The sequence below is a fragment of the Crinia signifera genome, chromosome 4 (genome assembly GCF_055691185.1).
Source record: "Crinia signifera chromosome 4, ASM5569118v1, whole genome shotgun sequence".
Taxonomy (NCBI): domain Eukaryota; kingdom Metazoa; phylum Chordata; class Amphibia; order Anura; family Myobatrachidae; genus Crinia; species Crinia signifera.
The window spans coordinates 291,839,007-291,864,160 of NC_139220.1; the positions used below are offsets into that span (position 1 = coordinate 291,839,007).

General features: G+C 46.9%; 9 protein-coding genes and 1 pseudogene across 9 annotated transcripts; 5 read left to right on the forward strand and 5 right to left on the reverse strand.

Annotated features, from left to right (window-relative positions):
* The first annotated feature begins 1,942 nt into the window (after window positions 1-1,942).
* Window positions 1,943-2,853, forward strand: LOC146072732 (histone H1C pseudogene; annotated as a pseudogene).
* Window positions 2,854-5,241: 2,388 nt separating this feature from the next.
* LOC146072733 (histone H2B 1.1) lies at window positions 5,242-5,711 on the reverse strand. The gene has a single exon (XM_083179929.1). It carries the CDS (start codon window positions 5,672-5,674, stop codon window positions 5,294-5,296), a length of 381 nt encoding a protein of 126 aa, XP_083036055.1. The 5' UTR covers window positions 5,675-5,711; the 3' UTR covers window positions 5,242-5,293.
* A 316-nt stretch (window positions 5,712-6,027) lies between these two features.
* On the forward strand, window positions 6,028-6,420 carry LOC146073190 (histone H2A type 1). Its single transcript, XM_083180375.1, has one exon. The coding sequence runs from the start codon at window positions 6,028-6,030 to the stop codon at window positions 6,418-6,420; it is 393 nt and encodes a 130-aa protein (XP_083036501.1).
* A 791-nt stretch (window positions 6,421-7,211) lies between these two features.
* Window positions 7,212-7,622, reverse strand: LOC146072734 (histone H3). Its single transcript, XM_083179930.1, has one exon. It carries the CDS (start codon window positions 7,620-7,622, stop codon window positions 7,212-7,214), a length of 411 nt encoding a protein of 136 aa, XP_083036056.1.
* A 3,842-nt stretch (window positions 7,623-11,464) lies between these two features.
* On the forward strand, window positions 11,465-12,169 carry LOC146072736 (histone H1.11L-like). The gene has a single exon (XM_083179931.1). It carries the CDS (start codon window positions 11,501-11,503, stop codon window positions 12,167-12,169), a length of 669 nt encoding a protein of 222 aa, XP_083036057.1. The 5' UTR covers window positions 11,465-11,500.
* Window positions 12,170-16,493: 4,324 nt separating this feature from the next.
* LOC146072737 (histone H2B 1.1) lies at window positions 16,494-16,963 on the reverse strand. The gene has a single exon (XM_083179932.1). The coding sequence runs from the start codon at window positions 16,924-16,926 to the stop codon at window positions 16,546-16,548; it is 381 nt and encodes a 126-aa protein (XP_083036058.1). The 5' UTR covers window positions 16,927-16,963; the 3' UTR covers window positions 16,494-16,545.
* A 316-nt stretch (window positions 16,964-17,279) lies between these two features.
* On the forward strand, window positions 17,280-17,672 carry LOC146073191 (histone H2A type 1). The gene has a single exon (XM_083180377.1). The coding sequence runs from the start codon at window positions 17,280-17,282 to the stop codon at window positions 17,670-17,672; it is 393 nt and encodes a 130-aa protein (XP_083036503.1).
* A 791-nt stretch (window positions 17,673-18,463) lies between these two features.
* On the reverse strand, window positions 18,464-18,874 carry LOC146072738 (histone H3-like). Its single transcript, XM_083179933.1, has one exon. The coding sequence runs from the start codon at window positions 18,872-18,874 to the stop codon at window positions 18,464-18,466; it is 411 nt and encodes a 136-aa protein (XP_083036059.1).
* Window positions 18,875-22,014: 3,140 nt separating this feature from the next.
* On the forward strand, window positions 22,015-22,955 carry LOC146072739 (histone H1.11L-like). Its single transcript, XM_083179935.1, has one exon. It carries the CDS (start codon window positions 22,051-22,053, stop codon window positions 22,717-22,719), a length of 669 nt encoding a protein of 222 aa, XP_083036061.1. The 5' UTR covers window positions 22,015-22,050; the 3' UTR covers window positions 22,720-22,955.
* Window positions 22,956-23,709: 754 nt separating this feature from the next.
* On the reverse strand, window positions 23,710-24,091 carry LOC146072740 (histone H4). Its single transcript, XM_083179936.1, has one exon. The coding sequence runs from the start codon at window positions 24,078-24,080 to the stop codon at window positions 23,769-23,771; it is 312 nt and encodes a 103-aa protein (XP_083036062.1). The 5' UTR covers window positions 24,081-24,091; the 3' UTR covers window positions 23,710-23,768.
* Between the last annotated feature and the right edge of the window lie 1,063 nt (window positions 24,092-25,154).

Sequence of the window (25,154 nt, forward strand, 5' to 3'; positions counted from 1 at the left end):
AATAGGAACTGGGTACCCAGTAGAATAGTATCGTTTACCGTAAAGAGATATTGTGTGATGTTAACTCGCATTGTGAAGCTGATAGTTTAATAATCCTGTGTAAGTTATTGTGATTGCTAATTACCTTATATTGCTACAAAGTGATAACCGTGACTGATATTAGAATTGTGTCTACCTAAAGTTATTATAGTCGGTTATAGAACGAGACGGTGCATATATGTATTCAGACGTGCTTTATTTTATTATTGTGACCTTATTGTATTACGGTGCACCCCTTTCAGTGTAATCTATGTCCTAGGTAGCCCGGCCTGTTACCCGACCTCAAGTATCCTATTTAATCTTAAATAAATTCTGTTGCACCATTTGCTTGGTCTGGTTCTTGTCCAGTGTCCGTTACGAAGAGACGAAGACGGGAATTACAGAGTGCAAGGTAAAGGGGTTCCTGGCCATTTCGGTTTACCACACATGTTCAAACTATTTAGCATGTCGATTACATGTAAATAATATATCACTTACACAACAAGTAAGGGGGATAACTACGGTGTATCCATGGTACGGATTTCTAGTTTCCTCACCTGTTCTCCTGTTTCCCAACGCAACCGTTGTTTGGCCATCATGTTTTGTCCTCTATATTTTCCCTAATTGCAAGGCCCTAAAGTGGAAGGTCATCAGGCTTAGCTCACATTCTGCTTCCTACCATCTACATCTCCTAATCTGATCTCCTGACTGCCACTACTGTTTGAGTATGGCGCTCCTGGCATGCATTTTGGGATTAAAACACGCGCTGCAATATACTCATGCTCCGATTCCAACTCTGTCTTCAACTGTTCAAATGTAAATATATATAAATAAAAGTTGTTGTTGTGTAAATCCATTGTAAATATCCCAGAATGGGTTTGGACCAACCCGCAGGCAGCAGGATGGAGACCTCCGTTAGGTTAAAAATAAAGGGCCTTGCGGTCTCCAAGAGCTCTTATGGAGTGTGGATGTCGGCTAACCTCACTGCTAGGTGAACAATGAATGCTGTATGTAACAAATGTCTGGCACCCTGGTCATGTCAACGTATTGGACAACTCCTCATATTGGAGTTCTTCCACATAAGTTTTTAGTCCACAGGTCTGGGACCAAAGCATGATCTGAGCTTCCGACAAAAGGAACATCATTCCTCTTGGCTAGAGGTTTTTTTTTCCTAGCAGAAACAAAGACATCGTACTAGCTGTATTGGTTATTATAACATCATTTGTGGAGAGTGCCAACCGGACTACCTACAATCAAAACAAAAATCCCAGCAGCTGAGTCTAGTAGGCATTCTGACCTTGTCATAGTAGCTTCATTTCTTTAGACAAGAGTGCCAGTACCTTGCTGCCACCTGCCTGTGTTATCCTACTGTGTGTACAGGAGCTCACACACCATCTAAATGTGTTTTAATATGTGCCCTGTCCTGCACCGAGTCTTCCGCAGACCACCTTTGTCATCACCAGGACCAGGAGTAGGCAAAAAATTCCCGAATGGACATATTCGACTCACAGAAGAAGAGAGATGTGTTCCATGCTAGGCTCATCTAGCCTGGTGCGGGAGAGCTGCCACTGGCTAATCCTGGCCTCCTTGTTACCGACTAAACTAGCAGTGGCCATACGGTGTTAGGGGGGATCTTGAAGTACGAGGGTGGCTGAGAGAGCCGGTCCTCTGTCCATCTTATGCTATAGAAAACACTCTTTTTCTGCGCTAGCGAAACACAGGGTGAGAGCAGATCGTCACAAACTCATAACACAGGGAAGGGTTCACACGCCTGCTTGTTCCGCCAATGGGAGCACAGAACGCTCAACTGTAAGGGAGCCAATCACAGCACATCAGGCAGGTTATATAAGAGACATCAGCAGATTGGGGCATTGCGATTTAACTACTATACCGCATTTTTTTTCTGCTGTTCCGATTCCGTAAGATGGCAGAGACTGCACCCGCCGCCGCCGCCGCCGCTGTCCCTCCTTCAGAGGGCGCAGCCAAAAAGAAGAGGCAGCCAAAGAAGGCTGCTGGAGGAGCAAAGAAAAGCGCCAAGCCATCTGGACCCAGCGTCTCCGAGCTGATTGTGAAAACCGTGGCCGCCTCCAAAGAGCGCAGTGGGGTTTCTCTTGCTGCCCTGAAGAAGGCTCTTGCTGCCGGAGGCTACGATGTGGAGAAGAACAACAGCCGCGTGAAGCTGGGCGTGAAAAGTTTGGTCACCAAAGGAACTCTCACCCAGGTGAAAGGCACCGGCGCTTCCGGCTCCTTCAAGCTCAATAAGAAGCAGGCGGAGAGCAAGAAGGTCGCCCAGACGTCTCTGAAGCCCAAGAAACCTGCTGCAAAGAAAGTGGCCAAATCCCCGAAAAAGCCCAAGAAAGCTCAGAGTGCAGCCAAGAGCCCGAAGAAGGTGAAGAAACCCACAAAAGCGGCTGTTGCCAAAAGCCCAAAGAAGCCTAAAGCGGTGAAGCCGAAGAAGGTGGCCGCCAAGAGTCCTGCCAAGAAGGCGGCGAAACCCAAAGCCGCCAAGAGTCCGGCCAAGAAGGCAGCGAAACCCAAAGCCGCAAAAAGCCCGGCCAAGAAGGCAGCCAAGCCCAAGAAAGCTGCGGCAAAGAAGTAATGGCTGAGCAGACGCATCCTCGCTCCCTCCCTTGTTCTCCCCCAAAAGGCTCTTTTCAGAGCCACCCACCCTCTCTCGACAGAGCTGTAAGCGCGCGGTGTGGCCTGATGGCTGCGCCCTTCAGTAGGTAATCAACAGTCAGCGATGCCAGCCTGTTCCAGTGTGCCCATTCAATTCAGTCACTACACAGTTCTACAGATATGCTGGAAAGTGGGATTAATAAAAGTTACGTACCAGCTCTCTTTATTTATTAACAGTTTCATAGCGCAGCAAGTTTTTGTGCGCTTTTCAAGTGAACACAGTGATACCCAAAAAAATGGTATCTACAGACAAAGGTCGGAGGGGAACTTATGCTTTGTGCCGCACGCTGATACCTAGAAGTTGATATGCACCTTTCAACGATTGGCTGAAAGTGGAGCCATTACATTTTTCAAAAATCCCGCTGATTAGTCCTGCCCACTTTCCAGGGGCTGAAATCACTGTAAACCGTGGCACCATACATCCCAGCCGGTTCTGCCCTAAATCTTCTGTAAGGGCAAGCTCAATCTGTGGCAGGGAAGGTGTGCGATTCACCACTATAGAACTCTCTAGCTCAGCATCGTGTTTTATTATCCCCAGCTGGAATAACTGCAGCAAACCGTGTGGTGCAAGGCTATATACGGTAAATAGTTCAGTAAATCGCAGAGAAGGCGGACTGGATCATTCTTCAATCTGCTTTCCTCGTGCCCCTTTTAAAACACAATTCTCTGTAAAAGTTATATGCTGCTGTGCAAGTGGTCGCTAAGCAGCAGGGTTTATAGTGTAACCTTTTCAACAAATTGCGGGTTGCGAAACTACACGTTCACCGACACTAGACTAGAACCACTGCATCTGCCACCCACCTCACTGTCAGCATCCACTAGCATATCCCTCTAGCGTGAGGGGACGAATCAACCCGGCACATAGCCACGTTACATAGGGAGGTTGTAACAGCGCTCTCGTAGAAAAGATGGGTGGCCCTGAAAAGGGCCTTTGTGTGTGCGTGACTGCACGAGATGCGCCTGAGAATTTAACCCCCGAACCCATAGAGAGTGCGGCCCTGGCGTTTCAGAGCATAGACCACGTCCATAGCGGTCACGGTCTTCCTCTTGGCGTGTTCGGTGTAGGTGACGGCATCACGAATCACATTCTCCAGAAACACCTTCAGCACTCCACGAGTCTCCTCGTAGATGAGTCCAGAGATACGCTTAACACCCCCTCGCCTAGCTAGACGACGGATGGCGGGCTTGGTGATGCCCTGGATGTTGTCACGAAGAACCTTCCTGTGGCGCTTAGCGCCTCCTTTGCCAAGCCCCTTTCCGCCTTTGCCTCTTCCAGACATTCTCAAAAATCTTGCGATCAGTAGGAATAAGCAAAAGCTCTGTCAGCCGGCTTTTATCAACTGGTAGAGCGGACCTGATGGGTGACTTGCACTTAAAGGCGGAGTCGTGGCTCGCCTTGCCTTTCCTTCATAATCACACCCCTTTTTTTATTGTTTTCATATCGTTCATTACTAGAGTATCTTATTTTATGTTTAGATTTATATTAATTGCTCCTTTGGTATTGTTTTCTTCGTTAATAACTAGTGTATCGATTGAGCTTGATTAGAGAACTAAACCACTCCGCTACGTTGTGGTGAATATTTGTTATGATGCAACGTAATGACCCAACGACAATAGTTGAATTTTTATTTTTTTTATTTTATTTGATTATACATGGAATATATATATATATATATAGATACATTGTATTTTTTTTTTTCAATATAAAAGTGGGGGATTTGGTGATGACAAATGAGCCACACAATGAGAGTCGCCCAGATATCGGCGGGAAAAATAAAATTCGCAATAAACACCAACATACATTCCCGACTGGTACACCGCTTCTGACAACAATTACAACTACTGTAACGTTTCCCTGGCTCCCGGGCTCGGTGTGTATTTCAACTCTGCGCTCTGAACCTTTTTTTCCTTTTAATCAAGTTTAATACATTCAACGGCGCTGATAATGACCTTAGCCGATTATCGATTCGGAACACTGTTGATCACTGTGTAGGCGTTAGGAACCAAGTGTGCCTAAGCAGGAATTATGTGATCACCCTTAAGTAAATACAACGAAATGGAACCGGGTGTCATAGAAGTGACTCAGTGCAATAGAGCCTGTTACAATAACATACTGCACTTTTCGTTTTGAAAGACAGCGATCCTTTACCAACTGTGTTCCTCGGATATTCTAATATGAGGTTTAAAGTCACCAAATGTTACAATTTAATAATGCTTTGCAACATTTCGATCCAAAATAATTCTTTACATATTCGGCAACTACACACGGGGAACATTGCCGCTCTATGGGTCGCAGGTTTTCTTTTTTTTTTACAGCAACCAGAGACATCTGCAATGTATGGAATGTAATGACCCTGTCCTACAATTGTACCTAGATCCTAGCATGTGGTAAATAAAGGCTTTTTTTGTGAACCAGTGGGGTTAACAATAAGCTAGAGGGTACGTCCCAAGTCAGTTATGGACATCGGCCTGCATTTTCGCACTCATGCCGAGAGCTTGGACGCGGCACAAACCATCATAGTTACAGCTCGATTAGAGAGGAGGTGGGTGGCTCTTAGAAGAGCCTTTGTGTTGGTGCGGGTGGAAGAAGGGGAAATTACTTGGCGCTGGTGTACTTGGTGACGGCTTTGGTGCCCTCGGACACTGCGTGCTTGGCCAGCTCTCCAGGCAGCAACAGGCGTACGGCGGTCTGGATCTCCCTGGAGGTGATGGTGGATCGCTTGTTGTAGTGGGCCAGGCGGGAAGCTTCCCCAGCAATGCGCTCAAAGATATCATTAACGAAGGAGTTCATGATGCCCATAGCCTTGGAGGAGATACCGGTGTCAGGGTGCACCTGCTTCAGGACTTTGTACACGTAAATGGCGTAACTCTCCTTCCTGGTCTTTCTACGCTTCTTCCCATCCTTCTTCTGGGTCTTGGTCACGGCTTTCTTAGAGCCTTTCTTGGGCGCCGGCGCAGACTTGGCTGGATCAGGCATTGTAAAGGCAACTCGGTTCTGCACAAAGCTGACAATGTGTCCCGCACAGCGCCAGATAGGCTCTATTTGTAGGCAATATATGCAAACGAGGCCTCGTCATCGCTCGCAACACTATTGGCTGGAAGCATCGTGTGACTGTAGGCGGCATCGAAACCCCTCCTGCCATTTACTGATTGGTGTGCGAATAAACTCGATCTGCATTGGTTAGTTTGAAACCAGACCAATCACAGAGCAAGCGCTGGACCTTTTTGAGTGTATATATAAGAGGAGGGCACTAATAGTATTTCCTGCTCGTACATTCGGCGTGCACGTTTCTTTTCGTTAAGTAAATCTTTTGTATTTGTCAACCGAACATGTCCGGCAGAGGCAAACAAGGCGGCAAGACCCGGGCTAAGGCCAAGACTCGCTCATCTCGTGCCGGTCTCCAGTTCCCAGTTGGTCGCGTTCACCGTCTGCTGAGGAAGGGAAACTATGCGGAGCGTGTGGGTGCCGGTGCCCCGGTCTATCTGGCCGCGGTGCTGGAATACCTGACGGCTGAGATTTTGGAGCTTGCCGGTAACGCTGCCCGCGACAACAAGAAGACCCGCATCATCCCCCGCCACCTGCAGCTGGCTGTGCGCAACGACGAAGAGCTCAACAAGCTCCTGGGTGGGGTGACCATCGCCCAGGGAGGTGTTCTGCCCAATATCCAGGCCGTGCTGCTGCCCAAGAAGACCGAGAGCCATAAGCCAGCTAAGAGCAAGTAACGTGTCTGCCAGATATTTTACCCCACAACACAAAGGCTCTTTTCAGAGCCACCCACCCCGACCTTAAAGAGCTGACTCATGTGTAATAGGTAGACCGATTTAGCAGGGCAGGAGTCAAACTGCACCGGTAATCGCTGTGCTATTGACACTGGAAAGTACATGGGGAAAACATGTTGATCTGCGAGGTTGCTCCATGTCATATGCCTCTCGTACCTAGTAGTAGACTTGTTACCGTAGCGCTAGATGGTGCCGAAAGAAAAGGGACTCCGAGAACCTAACTTGTACAAACTGCTACCTGTAACGTTCCCTCGTTTATTAAGGTGATGGCCAGTAGTGTCTTGACCGTCTCGTGGAGCTTGTGCCGTCGCCCAGGGAACTAGTCGAAGCTGAAATAAAAGTACTACAGGCTGTGGGGCATTTCATGAAGGAGATCGATCTTCTAGATTTCCGCCGACGAGGTTTTCACAACATTCTACCCATGAAACACTACTTGGTAGTTTATGCTTAAACTCGTATAGAATGCCTTTGTGGGAAGGACACGGACGAACGTGCTTTTATTAAACTTCCCTACAACGTGCTCGTGGTTCCCTTTACACGTGATCAACATTACATTTCCACAAGGGAGACCCCTGTGAAGTCACTGCTCAAGGACCCCGGGCTACCGCCAGATATAAACATCACTCAAATTAAATATTGTTATGAAACTTCGGCTTCAGCTCGTTTTATAGAAAGATTTGGTGGCTCTGAAAAGAGCCTTTGTGTCGTTGCATGTACAGGAGTGCCGAATATCTCTATGCCCTCTCCCCTCGGATCCTGCGGGCCAGCTGGATGTCTTTGGGCATGATGGTCACCCTCTTGGCGTGGATAGCGCACAGGTTGGTGTCCTCGAAGAGCCCCACCAGGTAAGCCTCGCTGGCCTCTTGCAGGGCCATGACGGCAGAGCTCTGGAAGCGAAGGTCGGTCTTGAAGTCCTGGGCGATCTCACGCACCAGGCGCTGGAAGGGCAACTTGCGGATCAGCAGCTCTGTGGACTTCTGGTAACGGCGGATCTCGCGGAGGGCAACGGTACCTGGCCTGTAGCGATGAGGCTTCTTCACGCCGCCGGTAGCTGGAGCGCTTTTCCGGGCAGCCTTGGTTGCAAGCTGCTTGCGGGGAGCTTTCCCGCCAGTGGACTTACGAGCCGTCTGCTTGGTCCTGGCCATCCTTGGTTTCTCTGAGAAGGTTGCAAAGAAGAAGAAGAAGAAGGGCGAAATGCATTACCCCTTGCTACAACTCTATTTATACACTGGGCTACGCTGTCATTTGACGGAAATAAAGCCGCCCTTCGTCCTGATTGGCCGTGGCATATTTTATGCAGTTTGAAAAAAAAAAAAAAAAAACCGCCAAGATTGCCTGTGTTTCCATAAATATAACCCCCCAGAAAATGTTAATTTACAGCGTTGGGACATGTGCCTGTTCAACCAGCAGCAGAGACAGTGTGACGCTTTTAGGTTGGATGTCTCACTTCCGCTGTGAGATCTCAGGCCACACGATCCGGTCACAGCGCAACACATGTAGCTCCTTGTACCCAATATAGATGTGGGAAACACGCGGTTATGAGAAGCGGCTGCAGCAGAGAACGCGATCACGCTGTCCATCGGCAGGGATAGAGTTGCTTGCAGTACATGTACTTCTCGTCACTATCGCTCGTGGAGTCATAGTATATAGGTATCACTTAATATGATGGCATTCTAATCAGTATTTATCTATCTCTCTCTCTATATATATATATATATATATATATATATATATATATATATATATATATATATATATATATATATATATATATATATATATATATGTTGTCTGAACAACGTGCGCATTTTACAGTAGTAAAAGGATGATCATCATGCGACTATTGGAACATTGAGGTGACCAGTTATGTTCTGGTGACCTTTACAATCTAGGTCTCAGATTTCATATTGACATTAGCTTTAGAATTAAGCACAATCAGAACTGCAGCGTGCATCCAAAGCTATTTGATACAAATGAGTAACAGAGACTATTTTATTGTACAACTGTTACAAATGTATGGATTAAGTTGGAAACATTAGTGGACACAATTTCTACCAAAGTATCACTTTTTGACCACATCCTAAATACTCATATGAGAAAGTACATTTGGAACAAAGAGGACTATTTTGTATCTGGATAGTAAGGGAGGTTTTCAAGAAAGGGTTTCTCGGTGGATATAATAATTTAACTACTTGACTTGGATCATAGCGTTTACCATCAATAGCATCGTTCTGTTTTCGTTACTAGATTATATGTATCTTCACATAATTCTTTATTTTGCAGTACATTTTCCGTGGACTTGAAATGATCTCTCTGTCATATCACAATGTATCGGGACTCTCCTCACCTTTATTTATCTGCTCCGATGCCCTCTGGAATTCCGTGACATTTGCCAATATCAGTCAAACAGCGGCTCCCAGTCTTCTCAACGATAAACATGGTGTGGGGAGGGGGTATTGGCGATGGACCAATTACAGATACAAACACAGTCAGAAGATCATTTGGGGGTGCAGTTCCAACATGGTTACTAGACCTGTGAAAATTAAGCTGTATTTCTTCCGCAACCGTCTCCAAAGGCTAAGCAGTCAACATCTTTTGTCAATATGACAGGGAATTTTCTGCGCTTCAACCCTAATGAATTAAAAAAAAAAAAATAATGATATGTGTTGGTTTAATACATAAATAAACCAACACATATCCTCAGTTTTTTTAATACATTAGGGGTGAAGCGCAGAAAATTCCCTGTTATATTGGCAAAATTCACAGGCCGATCACCTGTTCATTTCTAGCAGCTAACCTCGCACCAACGCACTTAGTGCGCAGTCTCACAAAACCCCACCTGCAAACATCTTTTGTCAGACTGTTAACACGTTCAAAATGATGACATGTTCAAACTATTTAGCATGTCGATTACATGTAAATAATATATCACTTACACAACAAGTAAGGGGGATAACTACGGTGTATCCATGGTACGGATTTCTAGTTTCCTCACCTGTTCTCCTGTTTCCCAACGCAACCGTTGTTTGGCCATCATGTTTTGTCCTCTATATTTTCCCTAATTGCAGAGCCCTAAAGTGGAAGGTCATCAGGCTTAGCTCACATTCTGCTTCCTACCATCTACATCTCCTAATCTGATCTCCTGACTGCCACTACTGTTTGAGTATGGCGCTCCTGGCATGCATTTTGGGATTAAAACACGCGCTGCAATATACTCATGCTCCGATTCCAACTCTGTCTTCAACTGTTCAAATGTAAATATATATAAATAAAAGTTGTTGTTGTGTAAATCCATTGTAAATATCCCAGAATGGGTTTGGACCAACCCGCAGGCAGCAGGATGGAGACCTCCGTTAGGTTAAAAATAAAGAGCCTTGCGGTCTCCAAGAGCTCTTATGGAGTGTGGATGTCGGCTAACCTCACTGCTAGGTGAACAATGAATGCTGTATGTAACAAATGTCTGGCACCCTGGTCATGTCAACGTATTGGACAACTCCTCATATTGGAGTTCTTCCACATAAGTTTTTAGTCCACAGGTCTGGGACCAAAGCATGATCTGAGCTTCCGACAAAAGGAACATCATTCCTCTTGGCTAGAGGTTTTTTTTTCCTAGCAGAAACAAAGACATCGTACTAGCTGTATTGGTTATTATAACATCATTTGTGGAGAGTGCCAACCGGACTACCTACAATCAAAACAAAAATCCCAGCAGCTGAGTCTAGTAGGCATTCTGACCTTGTCATAGTAGCTTCATTTCTTTAGACAAGAGTGCCAGTACCTTGCTGCCACCTGCCTGTGTTATCCTACTGTGTGTACAGGAGCTCACACACCATCTAAATGTGTTTTAATATGTGCCCTGTCCTGCACCGAGTCTTCCGCAGACCACCTTTGTCATCACCAGGACCAGGAGTAGGCAAAAAATTCCCGAATGAACATATTCGACTCACAGAAGAAGAGAGATGTGTTCCATGCTAGGCTCATCTAGCCTGGTGCGGGAGAGCTGCCACTGGCTAATCCTGGCCTCCTTGTTACCGACTAAACTAGCAGTGGCCATACGGTGTTAGGGGGGATCTTGAAGTACGAGGGTGGCTGAGAGAGCCGGTCCTCTGTCCATCTTATGCTATAGAAAACACTCTTTTTCTGCGCTAGCGAAACACAGGGTGAGAGCAGATCGTCACAAACTCATAACACAGGGAAGGGTTCACACGCCTGATTGTTCCGCCAATGGGAGCACAGAACGCTCAACTGTAAGGGAGCCAATCACAGCACATCAGGCAGGTTATATAAGAGACATCAGCAGATTGGGGCATTGCGATTTAACTAGAGATGGGCAGTACGATTCATTGGAATGAGTTGAGCCGCACGGCTCAGCTCAGTAAAGTGTGTTGAGACAGTGACTCGACTCTCGAGTCACGACTCATATGGAATTACAGGCACAGGGAGACAGTGCAGGGCTCACAGCACACTCAGGGACTTGCAGAGTCTCTGTCCCTCAGTGTGTGCTGTGTGCAGGCAGACAGGAAGTTAGTCAGTGGCTGGGCTCATGAGTAGTGTGGAATTGCAGGCACAGGGAGACAGTGCAGGGCTCACAGCAAACTCAGGGAGTTGCAGAGGCTCAGTCACTGAGTGTGCAGGGAAGACAGGAAATAAGACAGTGGCTGGGATCACAACTCATTTGGAATTGCAGCAGGCACAGAGAGACAGTGCAAGGCTCACAACACATTAGGGAGCTGCAGAGGCTCAGTCCCTTGCTGCTGCTTAGTAACTGAACCAGCTTTAATAATGATTGTGCAGTTCATCTGGCAGAGGCAGGCAGCTGCTTAAACAATGATTGTTAATAATATAATTACCAACATAGATTCAGTGTGCTGCTGCTGCTGTCCCGACTCAGCCAACAGTGAATATCTCGAATCATGCAGTCAGCTGAATGTTTCGAGACACTGAGTCGAGACAACGATTCACTAGCCATCTCTAGATTTAACTACTATACCGCATTTTTTTTCTGCTGTTCCGATTCCGTAAGATGGCAGAGACTGCACCCGCCGCCGCCGCTGTCCCTCCTTCAGAGGGCGCAGCCAAAAAGAAGAGGCAGCCAAAGAAGGCTGCTGGAGGAGCAAAGAAAAGCGCCAAGCCATCTGGACCCAGCGTCTCCGAGCTGATTGTGAAAACCGTGGCCGCCTCCAAAGAGCGCAGTGGGGTTTCTCTTGCTGCCCTGAAGAAGGCTCTTGCTGCCGGAGGCTACGATGTGGAGAAGAACAACAGCCGCGTGAAGCTGGGCGTGAAAAGTTTGGTCACCAAAGGAACTCTCACCCAGGTGAAAGGCACCGGCGCTTCCGGCTCCTTCAAGCTCAATAAGAAGCAGGCGGAGAGCAAGAAGGTCGCCCAGACGTCTCTGAAGCCCAAGAAACCTGCTGCAAAGAAAGTGGCCAAATCCCCGAAAAAGCCCAAGAAAGCTCCGAGTGCAGCCAAGAGCCCGAAGAAGGTGAAGAAACCCACAAAAGCGGCTGTTGCCAAAAGCCCAAAGAAGCCTAAAGCGGTGAAGCCGAAGAAGGCGGCCGCCAAGAGTCCTGCCAAGAAGGCGGCGAAACCCAAAGCCGCCAAGAGTCCGGCCAAGAAGGCAGCGAAACCCAAAGCCGCAAAAAGCCCGGCCAAGAAGGCAGCCAAGCCCAAGAAAGCTGCGGCAAAGAAGTAATGGCTAAGCAGACGCATCCTCGCTCCCTCCCTTGTTCTCCCCCAAAAGGCTCTTTTCAGAGCCACCCACCCTCTCTCGACAGAGCTGTAAGCGCGCGGTGTGGCCTGATGGCTGCGCCCTTCAGTAGGTAATCAACAGTCAGCGATGCCAGCCTGTTCCAGTGTGCCCATTCAATTCAGTCACTACACAGTTCTACAGATATGCTGGAAAGTGGGATTAATAAAAGTTACGTACCAGCTCTCTTTATTTATTAACAGTTTCATAGCGCAGCAAGTTTTTGTGCGCTTTTCAAGTGAACACAGTGATACCCAAAAAAATGGTATCTACAGACAAAGGTCGGAGGGGAACTTATGCTTTGTGCCGCACGCTGATACCTAGAAGTTGATATGCACCTTTCAACGATTGGCTGAAAGTGGAGCCATTACATTTTTCAAAAATCCCGCTGATTAGTCCTGCCCACTTTCCAGGGGCTGAAATCACTGTAAACCGTGGCACCATACATCCCAGCCGGTTCTGCCCTAAATCTTCTGTAAGGGCAAGCTCAATCTGTGGCAGGGAAGGTGTGCGATTCACCACTATAGAACTCTCTAGCTCAGCATCGTGTTTTATTATCCCCAGCTGGAATAACTGCAGCAAACCGTGTGGTGCAAGGCTATATACGGTAAATAGTTCAGTAAATCGCAGAGAAGGCGGACTGGATCATTCTTCAATCTGCTTTCCTCGTGCCCCTTTTAAAACACAATTCTCTGTAAAAGTTATATGCTGCTGTGCAAGTGGTCGCTAAGCAGCAGGGTTTATAGTGTAACCTTTTCAACAAATTGCGGGTTGCGAAACTACACGTTCACCGTAGAGATGTGTCGTTCGCGAACGATCCGGTTCTTTTGAACGGATCCATCAAAAGAACGAGCGAGCCGCCGATCCCAAAATGGTGATCCGGATCGGTTTCGCTTAGCATTACATACAATACAATGCACATTGCATTGCTTGAGCTCAGCACTGCCCCCTTTGGCAGCTGAGATATTTTCTTCTAATTGGCTGCTTGTGCTGCTGCTGCTGCTGCTGCTGTGTCACGTGCAGATCTAGATTCTTCTGAATCTGGAAGCCCTGAGGGAGGTCTGGTGACTACACATCAACAGCAGACTAAGCAGAGCAGAGGCATTGGCACTGGCAGGCATTTCAAGATTGCTTCACCTGAGTTCACCAGTAGTATCACAGAAAGGTGTGTAGTAGAAGTATGAACACACAGACACACAGACATAAATTAGGCAGTGCACATGTGTTTTTTTTTTTTTTACTAGATCTCTCTTTGCTGGGCTGTGTAGTACATTTAACTTTAATTTGGAGGGGGAGGGGGCCTTCTTTTAACTTTCATTTGGGGGGGGGAGGGGGGGCTCGGCAATGAGCAAATTTAGTCTCCCTTGGCAACGAGCAAATTAATACCCCTTTTACACCGCTGCAAAACCCCGGGTCTTCAGCGGGTCAGACCCCTGTCAGCGGCAGTGTAAATGGGACACGCCGTGTCCCTTTACACGGGACTTCTACCCAGGTCCTGGGAACTGGATTGTTCGTCAGACAAGCGTTGGTCAGACAGTCACTAGGTCGACATGCAGAAAGGTCGACATGGGAAAAGGTTGACATGGGAAAAGGTAGACATGGACGTTAGGATGACATGAGGAAGGTCATAAGGTCGACATGGGGTTTTCGCTGTTTTTTGACCCGAATGTCAACACAGTTGACATGGACACAGTTGGAAGTGAGAATCGGACCCTCGCATCGCTCGCAATGCTTTGGGCACAGTGTCTCACTTCGCTCGCCACACTATTATAATCTCACTCCATGCCCTAGTGGAAGGTAGGGCATGAAATACCGCCTGTCGGCACATGTCGGCTCAAAAAACAGTGAAAATCCCCATGTCGACCTTATGACCTGTCGACCTTCCTCATGTTGACCTATAACCATGTCGATCTTGTTCCACGTCGACCTTTCAGCATGTCGATCTAGTGTTGTTGACCTAATGTCGACCTAGATCAGTCGACCAAACGACTATCTATGTTAAGTGCACCACCTAGGTCAGGGTTAGAGAACCTTTGGCCCCAGCTGTTGTTGGACTACACATCCCAGCATTCCCTGCAACAGTGTTATCATGGCCAAATAGCAAATTGTAGCAGGGCATGCTGGGATGTGTAGTCCAACAACAGCTGGAGGGCCAAAGGTTCCCCATCTCTGACCTACGACTTTGCTCTGTTTCTGGACTTCCCTCTTAACGAATGATTGCTATTACCTGTTCTAAACAGGTAAATGGGTAAGAAAGGTGTTTCCACACAGGTAATAACAATCAAACATTAAGAGGGAAGTCCAGAAACAGAGCATTGTGTCCCTCCTGGAAAGGGTCATGTTGGGAGGTATGGTACACTAACTCAAACCATAAATAACTGTCTTTTTTACACAAAGTGAGCCGCAGAGCCGCCCAAAGGATCTAGATCTTTTCACTGACCGACCCAGGTCGACCCAGGTCCGCGAAAAGATCAGTTTTGCCCATCTCTAGTTCACCGACACTAGACTAGAACCACTGCATCTGCCACCCACCTCACTGTCAGCATCCACTAGCATATCCCTCTAGCGTGAGGGGACGAATCAACCCGGCACATAGCCACGTTACATAGGGAGGTTGTAACAGCGCTCTCGTAGAAAAGATGGGTGGCCCTGAAAAGGGCCTTTGTGTGTGCGTGACTGCACGAGATGCGCCTGAGAATTTAACCCCCGAACCCATAGAGAGTGCGGCCCTGGCGTTTCAGAGCATAGACCACGTCCATAGCGGTCACGGTCTTCCTCTTGGCGTGTTCGGTGTAGGTGACGGCATCACGAATCACATTCTCCAGAAACACCTTCAGCACTCCACGAGTCTCCTCGTAGATGAGTCCAGAGATACGCTTAACACCCCCTCGCCTAGCTAGACGACGGATGGCGGGCTTGGTGATGCCCTGGATGTTGTCACGAAGAACCTTCCTGTGGCGCTTAGCGCCTCCTTTGCCAAGCCCCTTTCCGCCTTTGCCTCTTCCAGACATTCTCAAAAATCTTGCGATCAGTAGGAATAAGCAAAAGCTCTGTCAGCCGGCTTTTATCAACTGGTAGAGCGGACCTGATGGGTGACTTGCACTTAAAGGCGGAGTCGTGGCTCGCCTTGCCTTTCCTTCATAATCACACCCCTTTTTTTATTGTTTTCATATCGTTCATTACTAGAGTATCTTATTTTATGTTTAGATTTATATTAATTGCTCCTTTGGTATTGTTTTCTTCGTTAATAACTAGTGTATCGATTGAGCTTGATTAGAGAACTAAACCACTCCGCTACGTTGTGGTGAATATTTGTTATGATGCAACGTAATGACCCAACGACAATAGTTGAATTTTTATTTTTTTTATTTTATTTGATTATACATGGAATATATATATATATAGATACATTGTATTTTTTTTTTCAATATAAAAGTGGGGGATTTGGTGATGACAAATGAGCCACACAATGAGAGTCGCCCAGATATCGGCGGGAAAAATAAAATTCGCAATAAACACCAACATACATTCCCGACTGGTACACCGCTTCTGACAACAATTACAACTACTGTAACGTTTCCCTGGCTCCCGGGCTCGGTGTGTATTTCAACTCTGCGCTCTGAACCTTTTTTTCCTTTTAATCAAGTTTAATACATTCAACGGCGCTGATAATGACCTTAGCCGATTATCGATTCGGAACACTGTTGATCACTGTGTAGGCGTTAGGAACCAAGTGTGCCTAAGCAGGAATTATGTGATCACCCTTAAGTAAATACAACGAAATGGAACCGGGTGTCATAGAAGTGACTCAGTGCAATAGAGCCTGTTACAATAACATACTGCACTTTTCGTTTTGAAAGACAGCGATCCTTTACCAACTGTGTTCCTCGGATATTCTAATATGAGGTTTAAAGTCACCAAATGTTACAATTTAATAATGCTTTGCAACATTTCGATCCAAAATAATTCTTTACATATTCGGCAACTACACACGGGGAACATTGCCGCTCTATGGGTCGCAGGTTTTCTTTTTTTTTTACAGCAACCAGAGACATCTGCAATGTATGGAATGTAATGACCCTGTCCTACAATTGTACCTAGATCCTAGCATGTGGTAAATAAAGGCTTTTTTTGTGAACCAGTGGGGTTAACAATAAGCTAGAGGGTACGTCCCAAGTCAGTTATGGACATCGGCCTGCATTTTCGCACTCATGCCGAGAGCTTGGACGCGGCACAAACCATCATAGTTACAGCTCGATTAGAGAGGAGGTGGGTGGCTCTTAGAAGAGCCTTTGTGTTGGTGCGGGTGGAAGAAGGGGAAATTACTTGGCGCTGGTGTACTTGGTGACGGCTTTGGTGCCCTCGGACACTGCGTGCTTGGCCAGCTCTCCAGGCAGCAACAGGCGTACGGCGGTCTGGATCTCCCTGGAGGTGATGGTGGATCGCTTGTTGTAGTGGGCCAGGCGGGAAGCTTCCCCAGCAATGCGCTCAAAGATATCATTAACGAAGGAGTTCATGATGCCCATAGCCTTGGAGGAGATACCGGTGTCAGGGTGCACCTGCTTCAGGACTTTGTACACGTAAATGGCGTAACTCTCCTTCCTGGTCTTTCTACGCTTCTTCCCATCCTTCTTCTGGGTCTTGGTCACGGCTTTCTTAGAGCCTTTCTTGGGCGCCGGCGCAGACTTGGCTGGATCAGGCATTGTAAAGGCAACTCGGTTCTGCACAAAGCTGACAATGTGTCCCGCACAGCGCCAGATAGGCTCTATTTGTAGGCAATATATGCAAACGAGGCCTCGTCATCGCTCGCAACACTATTGGCTGGAAGCATCGTGTGACTGTAGGCGGCATCGAAACCCCTCCTGCCATTTACTGATTGGTGTGCGAATAAACTCGATCTGCATTGGTTAGTTTGAAACCAGACCAATCACAGAGCAAGCGCTGGACCTTTTTGAGTGTATATATAAGAGGAGGGCACTAATAGTATTTCCTGCTCGTACATTCGGCGTGCACGTTTCTTTTCGTTAAGTAAATCTTTTGTATTTGTCAACCGAACATGTCCGGCAGAGGCAAACAAGGCGGCAAGACCCGGGCTAAGGCCAAGACTCGCTCATCTCGTGCCGGTCTCCAGTTCCCAGTTGGTCGCGTTCACCGTCTGCTGAGGAAGGGAAACTATGCGGAGCGTGTGGGTGCCGGTGCCCCGGTCTATCTGGCCGCGGTGCTGGAATACCTGACGGCTGAGATTTTGGAGCTCGCCGGTAACGCTGCCCGCGACAACAAGAAGACCCGCATCATCCCCCGCCACCTGCAGCTGGCTGTGCGCAACGACGAAGAGCTCAACAAGCTCCTGGGTGGGGTGACCATCGCCCAGGGAGGTGTTCTGCCCAATATCCAGGCCGTGCTGCTGCCCAAGAAGACCGAGAGCCATAAGCCAGCTAAGAGCAAGTAACGTGTCTGCCAGATATTTTACCCCACAACACAAAGGCTCTTTTCAGAGCCACCCACCCCGACCTTAAAGAGCTGACTCATGTGTAATAGGTAGACCGATTTAGCAGGGCAGGAGTCAAACTGCACCGGTAATCGCTGTGCTATTGACACTGGAAAGTACATGGGGAAAACATGTTGATCTGCGAGGTTGCTCCATGTCATATGCCTCTCGTACCTAGTAGTAGACTTGTTACCGTAGCGCTAGATGGTGCCGAAAGAAAAGGGACTCCGAGAACCTAACTTGTACAAACTGCTACCTGTAACGTTCCCTCGTTTATTAAGGTGATGGCCAGTAGTGTCTTGACCGTCTCGTGGAGCTTGTGCCGTCGCCCAGGGAACTAGTCGAAGCTGAAATAAAAGTACTACAGGCTGTGGGGCATTTCATGAAGGAGATCGATCTTCTAGATTTCCGCCGACGAGGTTTTCACAACATTCTACCCATGAAACACTACTTGGTAGTTTATGCTTAAACTCGTATAGAATGCCTTTGTGGGAAGGACACGGACGAACGTGCTTTTATTAAACTTCCCTACAACGTGCTCGTGGTTCCCTTTACACGTGATCAACACTACATTTCCACAAGGGAGACCCCTGTGAAGTCACTGCTCAAGGACCCCGGGCTACCGCCAGATATAAACATCACTCAAATTAAATATTGTTATGAAACTTCGGCTTCAGCTCGTTTTATAGAAAGATTTGGTGGCTCTGAAAAGAGCCTTTGTGTCGTTGCATGTACAGGAGTGCCGAATATCTCTATGCCCTCTCCCCTCGGATCCTGCGGGCCAGCTGGATGTCTTTGGGCATGATGGTCACCCTCTTGGCGTGGATAGCGCACAGGTTGGTGTCCTCGAAGAGCCCCACCAGGTAAGCCTCGCTGGCCTCTTGCAGGGCCACGACGGCAGAGCTCTGGAAGCGAAGGTCGGTCTTGAAGTCCTGGGCGATCTCACGCACCAGGCGCTGGAAGGGCAACTTGCGGATCAGCAGCTCCGTGGACTTCTGGTAACGGCGGATCTCGCGGAGGGCAACGGTACCTGGCCTGTAGCGATGAGGCTTCTTCACGCCGCCGGTAGCTGGAGCGCTTTTCCGGGCAGCCTTGGTTGCAAGCTGCTTGCGGGGAGCTTTCCCGCCAGTGGACTTACGAGCCGTCTGCTTGGTCCTGGCCATCCTTGGTTTCTCTGAGAAGGTGTACAAAGAAGAAGAAGAAGGGCGAAATGCATTACCCCTTGCTACAACTCTATTTATACACTGGGCTACGCTGTCATTTGACGGAAATAAAGCCGCCCTTCGTCCTGATTGGCCGTGGCATATTTTATGCAGTTTGAAAAAAAAAAAAAAAAAACCGCCAAGATTGCCTGTGTTTCCATAAATATAACCCCCCAGAAAATGTTAATTTACAGCGTTGGGACATGTGCCTGTTCAACCAGCAGCAGAGACAGTGTGACGCTTTTAGGTTGGATGTCTCACTTCCGCTGTGAGATCTCAGGCCACACGATCCGGTCACAGCGCAACACATGTAGCTCCTTGTACCCAATATAGATGTGGGAAACACGCGGTTATGAGAAGCGGCTGCAGCAGAGAACGCGATCACGCTGTCCATCGGCAGGGATAGAGTTGCTTGCAGTACATGTACTTCTCGTCACTATCGCTCGTGGAGTCATAGTATATAGGTATCACTTAATATGATGGCATTCTAATCAGTATTTATCTATCTATATATATATATATATATATATATATATATATATATATATATATATATATATATGTTGTCTGAACAACGTGCGCATTTTACAGTAGTAAAAGGATGATCATCATGCGACTATTGGAACATTGAGGTGACCAGTTATGTTCTGGTGACCTTTACAATCTAGGTCTCAGATTTCATATTGACATTAGCTTTAGAATTAAGCACAATCAGAACTGCAGCGTGCATCCAAAGCTATTTGATACAAATGAGTAACAGAGACTATTTTATTGTACAACTGTTACAAATGTATGGATTAAGTTGGAAACATTAGTGGACACAATTTCTACCAAAGTATCACTTTTTGACCACATCCTAAATACTCATATGAGAAAGTACATTTGGAACAAAGAGGACTATTTTGTATCTGGATAGTAAGGGAGGTTTTCAAGAAAGGGTTTCTCGGTGGATATAATAATTTAACTACTTGACTTGGATCATAGCGTTTACCATCAATAGCATCGTTCTGTTTTCGTTACTAGATTATATGTATCTTCACATAATTCTTTATTTTGCAGTACATTTTCCGTGGACTTTAAATGATCTCTCTGTCATATCACAATGTATCGGGACTCTCCTCACCTTTATTTATCTGCTCCGATGCCCTCTGGAATTCCGTGACATTTGCCAATATCAGTCAAACAGCGGCTCCCAGTCTTCTCAACGATAAACATGGTGTGGGGACTGGGGGTATTGGCGATGGACCAATTACAGATACAAACACAGTCAGAAGATCATTTGGGGGTGCAGTTCCAACATGGTTACTAGACCTGTGAAAATTAAGCTGTATTTCTTCCGCAACCGTCTCCAAAGGCTAAGCAGTCAACATCTTTTGTCAATATGACAGGGAATTTTCTGCGCTTCAACCCTAATGAATTAAAAAAAAAATGAGGATATGTGTTGGTTTAATACATAAATAAACCAACACATATCCTCAGTTTTTTTAATACATTAGGGGTGAAGCGCAGAAAATTCCCTGTTATATTGGCAAAATTCACAGGCCGATCACCTGTTCATTTCTAGCAGCTAACCTCGCACCAACGCACTTAGTGCGCAGTCTCACAAAACCCCACCTGCAAACATCTTTTGTCAGACTGTTAACACGTTCAAAATGATGACATGTTCAAACTATTTAGCATGTCGATTACATGTAAATAATATATCACTTACACAACAAGTAAGGGGGATAACTACGGTGTATCCATGGTACGGATTTCTAGTTTCCTCACCTGTTCTCCTGTTTCCCAACGCAACCGTTGTTTGGCCATCATGTTTTGTCCTCTATATTTTCCCTAATTGCAAGGCCCTAAAGTGGAAGGTCATCAGGCTTAGCTCACATTCTGCTTCCTACCATCTACATCTCCTAATCTGATCTCCTGACTGCCACTACTGTTTGAGTATGGCGCTCCTGGCATGCATTTTGGGATTAAAACACGCGCTGCAATATACTCATGCTCCGATTCCAACTCTGTCTTCAACTGTTCAAATGTAAATATATATAAATAAAAGTTGTTGTTGTGTAAATCCATTGTAAATATCCCAGAATGGGTTTGGACCAACCCGCAGGCAGCAGGATGGAGACCTCCGTTAGGTTAAAAATAAAGGGCCTTGCGGTCTCCAAGAGCTCTTATGGAGTGTGGATGTCGGCTAACCTCACTGCTAGGTGAACAATGAATGCTGTATGTAACAAATGTCTGGCACCCTGGTCATGTCAACGTATTGGACAACTCCTCATATTGGAGTTCTTCCACATAAGTTTTTAGTCCACAGGTCTGGGACCAAAGCATGATCTGAGCTTCCGACAAAAGGAACATCATTCCTCTTGGCTAGAGGTTTTTTTTTCCTAGCAGAAACAAAGACATCGTACTAGCTGTATTGGTTATTATAACATCATTTGTGGAGAGTGCCAACCGGACTACCTACAATCAAAACAAAAATCCCAGCAGCTGAGTCTAGTAGGCATTCTGACCTTGTCATAGTAGCTTCATTTCTTTAGACAAGAGTGCCAGTACCTTGCTGCCACCTGCCTGTGTTATCCTACTGTGTGTACAGGAGCTCACACACCATCTAAATGTGTTTTAATATGTGCCCTGTCCTGCACCGAGTCTTCCGCAGACCACCTTTGTCATCACCAGGACCAGGAGTAGGCAAAAAATTCCCGAATGGACATATTCGACTCACAGAAGAAGAGAGATGTGTTCCATGCTAGGCTCATCTAGCCTGGTGCGGGAGAGCTGCCACTGGCTAATCCTGGCCTCCTTGTTACCGACTAAACTAGCAGTGGCCATACGGTGTTAGGGGGGATCTTGAAGTACGAGGGTGGCTGAGAGAGCCGGTCCTCTGTCCATCTTATGCTATAGAAAACACTCTTTTTCTGCGCTAGCGAAACACAGGGTGAGAGCAGATCGTCACAAACTCATAACACAGGGAAGGGTTCACACGCCTGCTTGTTCCGCCAATGGGAGCACAGAACGCTCAACTGTAAGGGAGCCAATCACAGCACATCAGGCAGGTTATATAAGAGACATCAGCAGATTGGGGCATTGCGATTTAACTACTATACCGCATTTTTTTTCTGCTGTTCCGATTCCGTAAGATGGCAGAGACTGCACCCGCCGCCGCCGCTGTCCCTCCTTCAGAGGGCGCAGCCAAAAAGAAGAGGCAGCCAAAGAAGGCTGCTGGAGGAGCAAAGAAAAGCGCCAAGCCATCTGGACCCAGCGTCTCCGAGCTGATTGTGAAAACCGTGGCCGCCTCCAAAGAGCGCAGTGGGGTTTCTCTTGCTGCCCTGAAGAAGGCTCTTGCTGCCGGAGGCTACGATGTGGAGAAGAACAACAGCCGCGTGAAGCTGGGCGTGAAAAGTTTGGTCACCAAAGGAACTCTCACCCAGGTGAAAGGCACCGGCGCTTCCGGCTCCTTCAAGCTCAATAAGAAACAGGCGGAGAGCAAGAAGGTCGCCCAGACGTCTCTGAAGCCCAAGAAACCTGCTGCAAAGAAAGTGGCCAAATCCCCGAAAAAGCCCAAGAAAGCTCCGAGTGCAGCCAAGAGCCCGAAGAAGGTGAAGAAACCCACAAAAGCGGCTGTTGCCAAAAGCCCAAAGAAGCCTAAAGCGGTGAAGCCGAAGAAGGCGGCCGCCAAGAGTCCTGCCAAGAAGGCGGCGAAACCCAAAGCCGCCAAGAGTCCGGCCAAGAAGGCAGCGAAACCCAAAACCGCAAAAAGCCCGGCCAAGAAGGCAGCCAAGCCCAAGAAAGCTGCGGCAAAGAAGTAATGGCTGAGCAGACGCATCCTCGCTCCCTCCCTTGTTCTCCCCCAAAAGGCTCTTTTCAGAGCCACCCACCCTCTCTCGACAGAGCTGTAAGCGCGCGGTGTGGCCTGATGGCTGCGCCCTTCAGTAGGTAATCAACAGTCAGCGATGCCAGCCTGTTCCAGTGTGCCCATTCAATTCAGTCACTACACAGTTCTACAGATATGCTGGAAAGTGGGATTAATAAAAGTTACGTACCAGCTCTCTTTATTTATTAACAGTTTCATAGCGCAGCAAGTTTTTGTGCGCTTTTCAAGTGAACACAGTGATACCCAAAAAAATGGTATCTACAGACAAAGGTCGGAGGGGAACTTATGCTTTGTGCCGCACGCTGATACCTAGAAGTTGATATGCACCTTTCAACGATTGGCTGAAAGTGGAGCCATTACATTTTTTCAAAAATCCCGCTGATTAGTCCTGCCCACTTTCCAGGGGCTGAAATCACTGTAAACCGTGGCACCATACATCCCAGCCGGTTCTGCCCTAAATCTTCTGTAAGGGCAAGCTCAATCTGTGGCAGGGAAGGTGTGCGATTTACCACTATAGAACTCTCTAGCTCAGCATCGTGTTTTATTATCCCCAGCTGGAATAACTGCAGCAAACCGTGTGGTGCAAGGCTATATACGGTAAATAGTTCAGTAAATCGCAGAGAAGGCGGACTGGATCATTCTTCAATCTGCTTTCCTCGTGCCCCTTTTAAAACACAATTCTCTGTAAAAGTTATATGCTGCTGTGCAAGTGGTCGCTAAGCAGCAGGGTTTATAGTGTAACCTTTTCAACAAATTGCGGGTTGCGAAACTACACGTTCACCGACACTAGATTAGAACCACTGCATCTGCCACCCACCTCACTGTCAGCATCCACTAGCATATCCCTCTAGCGTGAGGGGACGAATCAACCCGGCACATAGCCACGTTACATAGGGAGGTTGTAACAGCGCTCTCGTAGAAAAGATGGGTGGCCCTGAAAAGGGCCTTTGTGTGTGCGTGACTGCACGAGATGCGCCTGAGAATTTAACCCCCGAACCCATAGAGAGTGCGGCCCTGGCGTTTCAGAGCATAGACCACGTCCATAGCGGTCACGGTCTTCCTCTTGGCGTGTTCGGTGTAGGTGACGGCATCACGAATCACATTCTCCAGAAACACCTTCAGCACTCCACGAGTCTCCTCGTAGATGAGTCCAGAGATACGCTTAACACCCCCTCGCCTAGCTAGACGACGGATGGCGGGCTTGGTGATGCCCTGGATGTTGTCACGAAGAACCTTCCTGTGGCGCTTAGCGCCTCCTTTGCCAAGCCCCTTTCCGCCTTTGCCTCTTCCAGACATTCTCAAAAATCTTGCGATCAGTAGGAATAAGCAAAAGCTCTGTCAGCCGGCTTTTATCAACTGGTGGAGCGGACCTGATGGGTGACTTGCACTTAAAGGCGGAGTCGTGGCTCGCCTTGCCTTTCCTTCATAATCACACCCCTTTTTTTATTGTTTTCATATCGTTCATTACTAGAGTATCTTATTTTATGTTTAGATTTATATTAATTGCTCCTTTGGTATTGTTTTCTTCGTTAATAACTAGTGTATCGATTGAGCTTGATTAGAGAACTAAACCACTCCGCTACGTTGTGGTGAATATTTGTATTGATGCAACGTAATGACCCAACGACAATAGTTGAATTTTTATTTTTTTTTATTTTATTTGATTATACATGGAATATATATATATATAGATACATTGTATTTTTTTTTTTTTTTCAATATAAAAGTGGGGGATTTGGTGATGACAAATGAGCCACACAATGAGAGTCGCCCAGATATCGGCGGGAAAAATAAAATTCGCAATAAACACCAACATACATTCCCGACTGGTACACCGCTTCTGACAACAATTACAACTACTGTAACGTTTCCCTGGCTCCCGGGCTCGGTGTGTATTTCAACTCTGCGCTCTGAACCTTTTTTTCCTTTTAATCAAGTTTAATACATTCAACGGCGCTGATAATGACCTTAGCCGATTATCGATTCGGAACACTGTTGATCACTGTGTAGGCGTTAGGAACCAAGTGTGCCTAAGCAGGAATTATGTGATCACCCTTAAGTAAATACAACGAAATGGAACCGGGTGTCATAGAAGTGACTCAGTGCAATAGAGCCTGTTACAATAACATACTGCACTTTTCGTTTTGAAAGACAGCGATCCTTTACCAACTGTGTTCCTCGGATATTCTAATATGAGGTTTAAAGTCACCAAATGTTACAATTTAATAATGCTTTGCAACATTTCGATCCAAAATAATTCTTTACATATTCGGCAACTACACACGGGGAACATTGCCGCTCTATGGGTCGCAGGTTTTCTTTTTTTTTACAGCAACCAGAGACATCTGCAATGTATGGAATGTAACGACC

Coding starts and splice junctions, on each gene's coding strand:
- LOC146072733 (XM_083179929.1), bottom strand. CDS start 5,674: ATGCCTGATCCAGCCAAGTCTGCGCCGGCGCCCAAGAAAGGCTCTAAG.
- LOC146073190 (XM_083180375.1), top strand. CDS start 6,028: ATGTCCGGCAGAGGCAAACAAGGCGGCAAGACCCGGGCTAAGGCCAAG.
- LOC146072734 (XM_083179930.1), bottom strand. CDS start 7,622: ATGGCCAGGACCAAGCAGACGGCTCGTAAGTCCACTGGCGGGAAAGCT.
- LOC146072736 (XM_083179931.1), top strand. CDS start 11,501: ATGGCAGAGACTGCACCCGCCGCCGCCGCTGTCCCTCCTTCAGAGGGC.
- LOC146072737 (XM_083179932.1), bottom strand. CDS start 16,926: ATGCCTGATCCAGCCAAGTCTGCGCCGGCGCCCAAGAAAGGCTCTAAG.
- LOC146073191 (XM_083180377.1), top strand. CDS start 17,280: ATGTCCGGCAGAGGCAAACAAGGCGGCAAGACCCGGGCTAAGGCCAAG.
- LOC146072738 (XM_083179933.1), bottom strand. CDS start 18,874: ATGGCCAGGACCAAGCAGACGGCTCGTAAGTCCACTGGCGGGAAAGCT.
- LOC146072739 (XM_083179935.1), top strand. CDS start 22,051: ATGGCAGAGACTGCACCCGCCGCCGCCGCTGTCCCTCCTTCAGAGGGC.
- LOC146072740 (XM_083179936.1), bottom strand. CDS start 24,080: ATGTCTGGAAGAGGCAAAGGCGGAAAGGGGCTTGGCAAAGGAGGCGCT.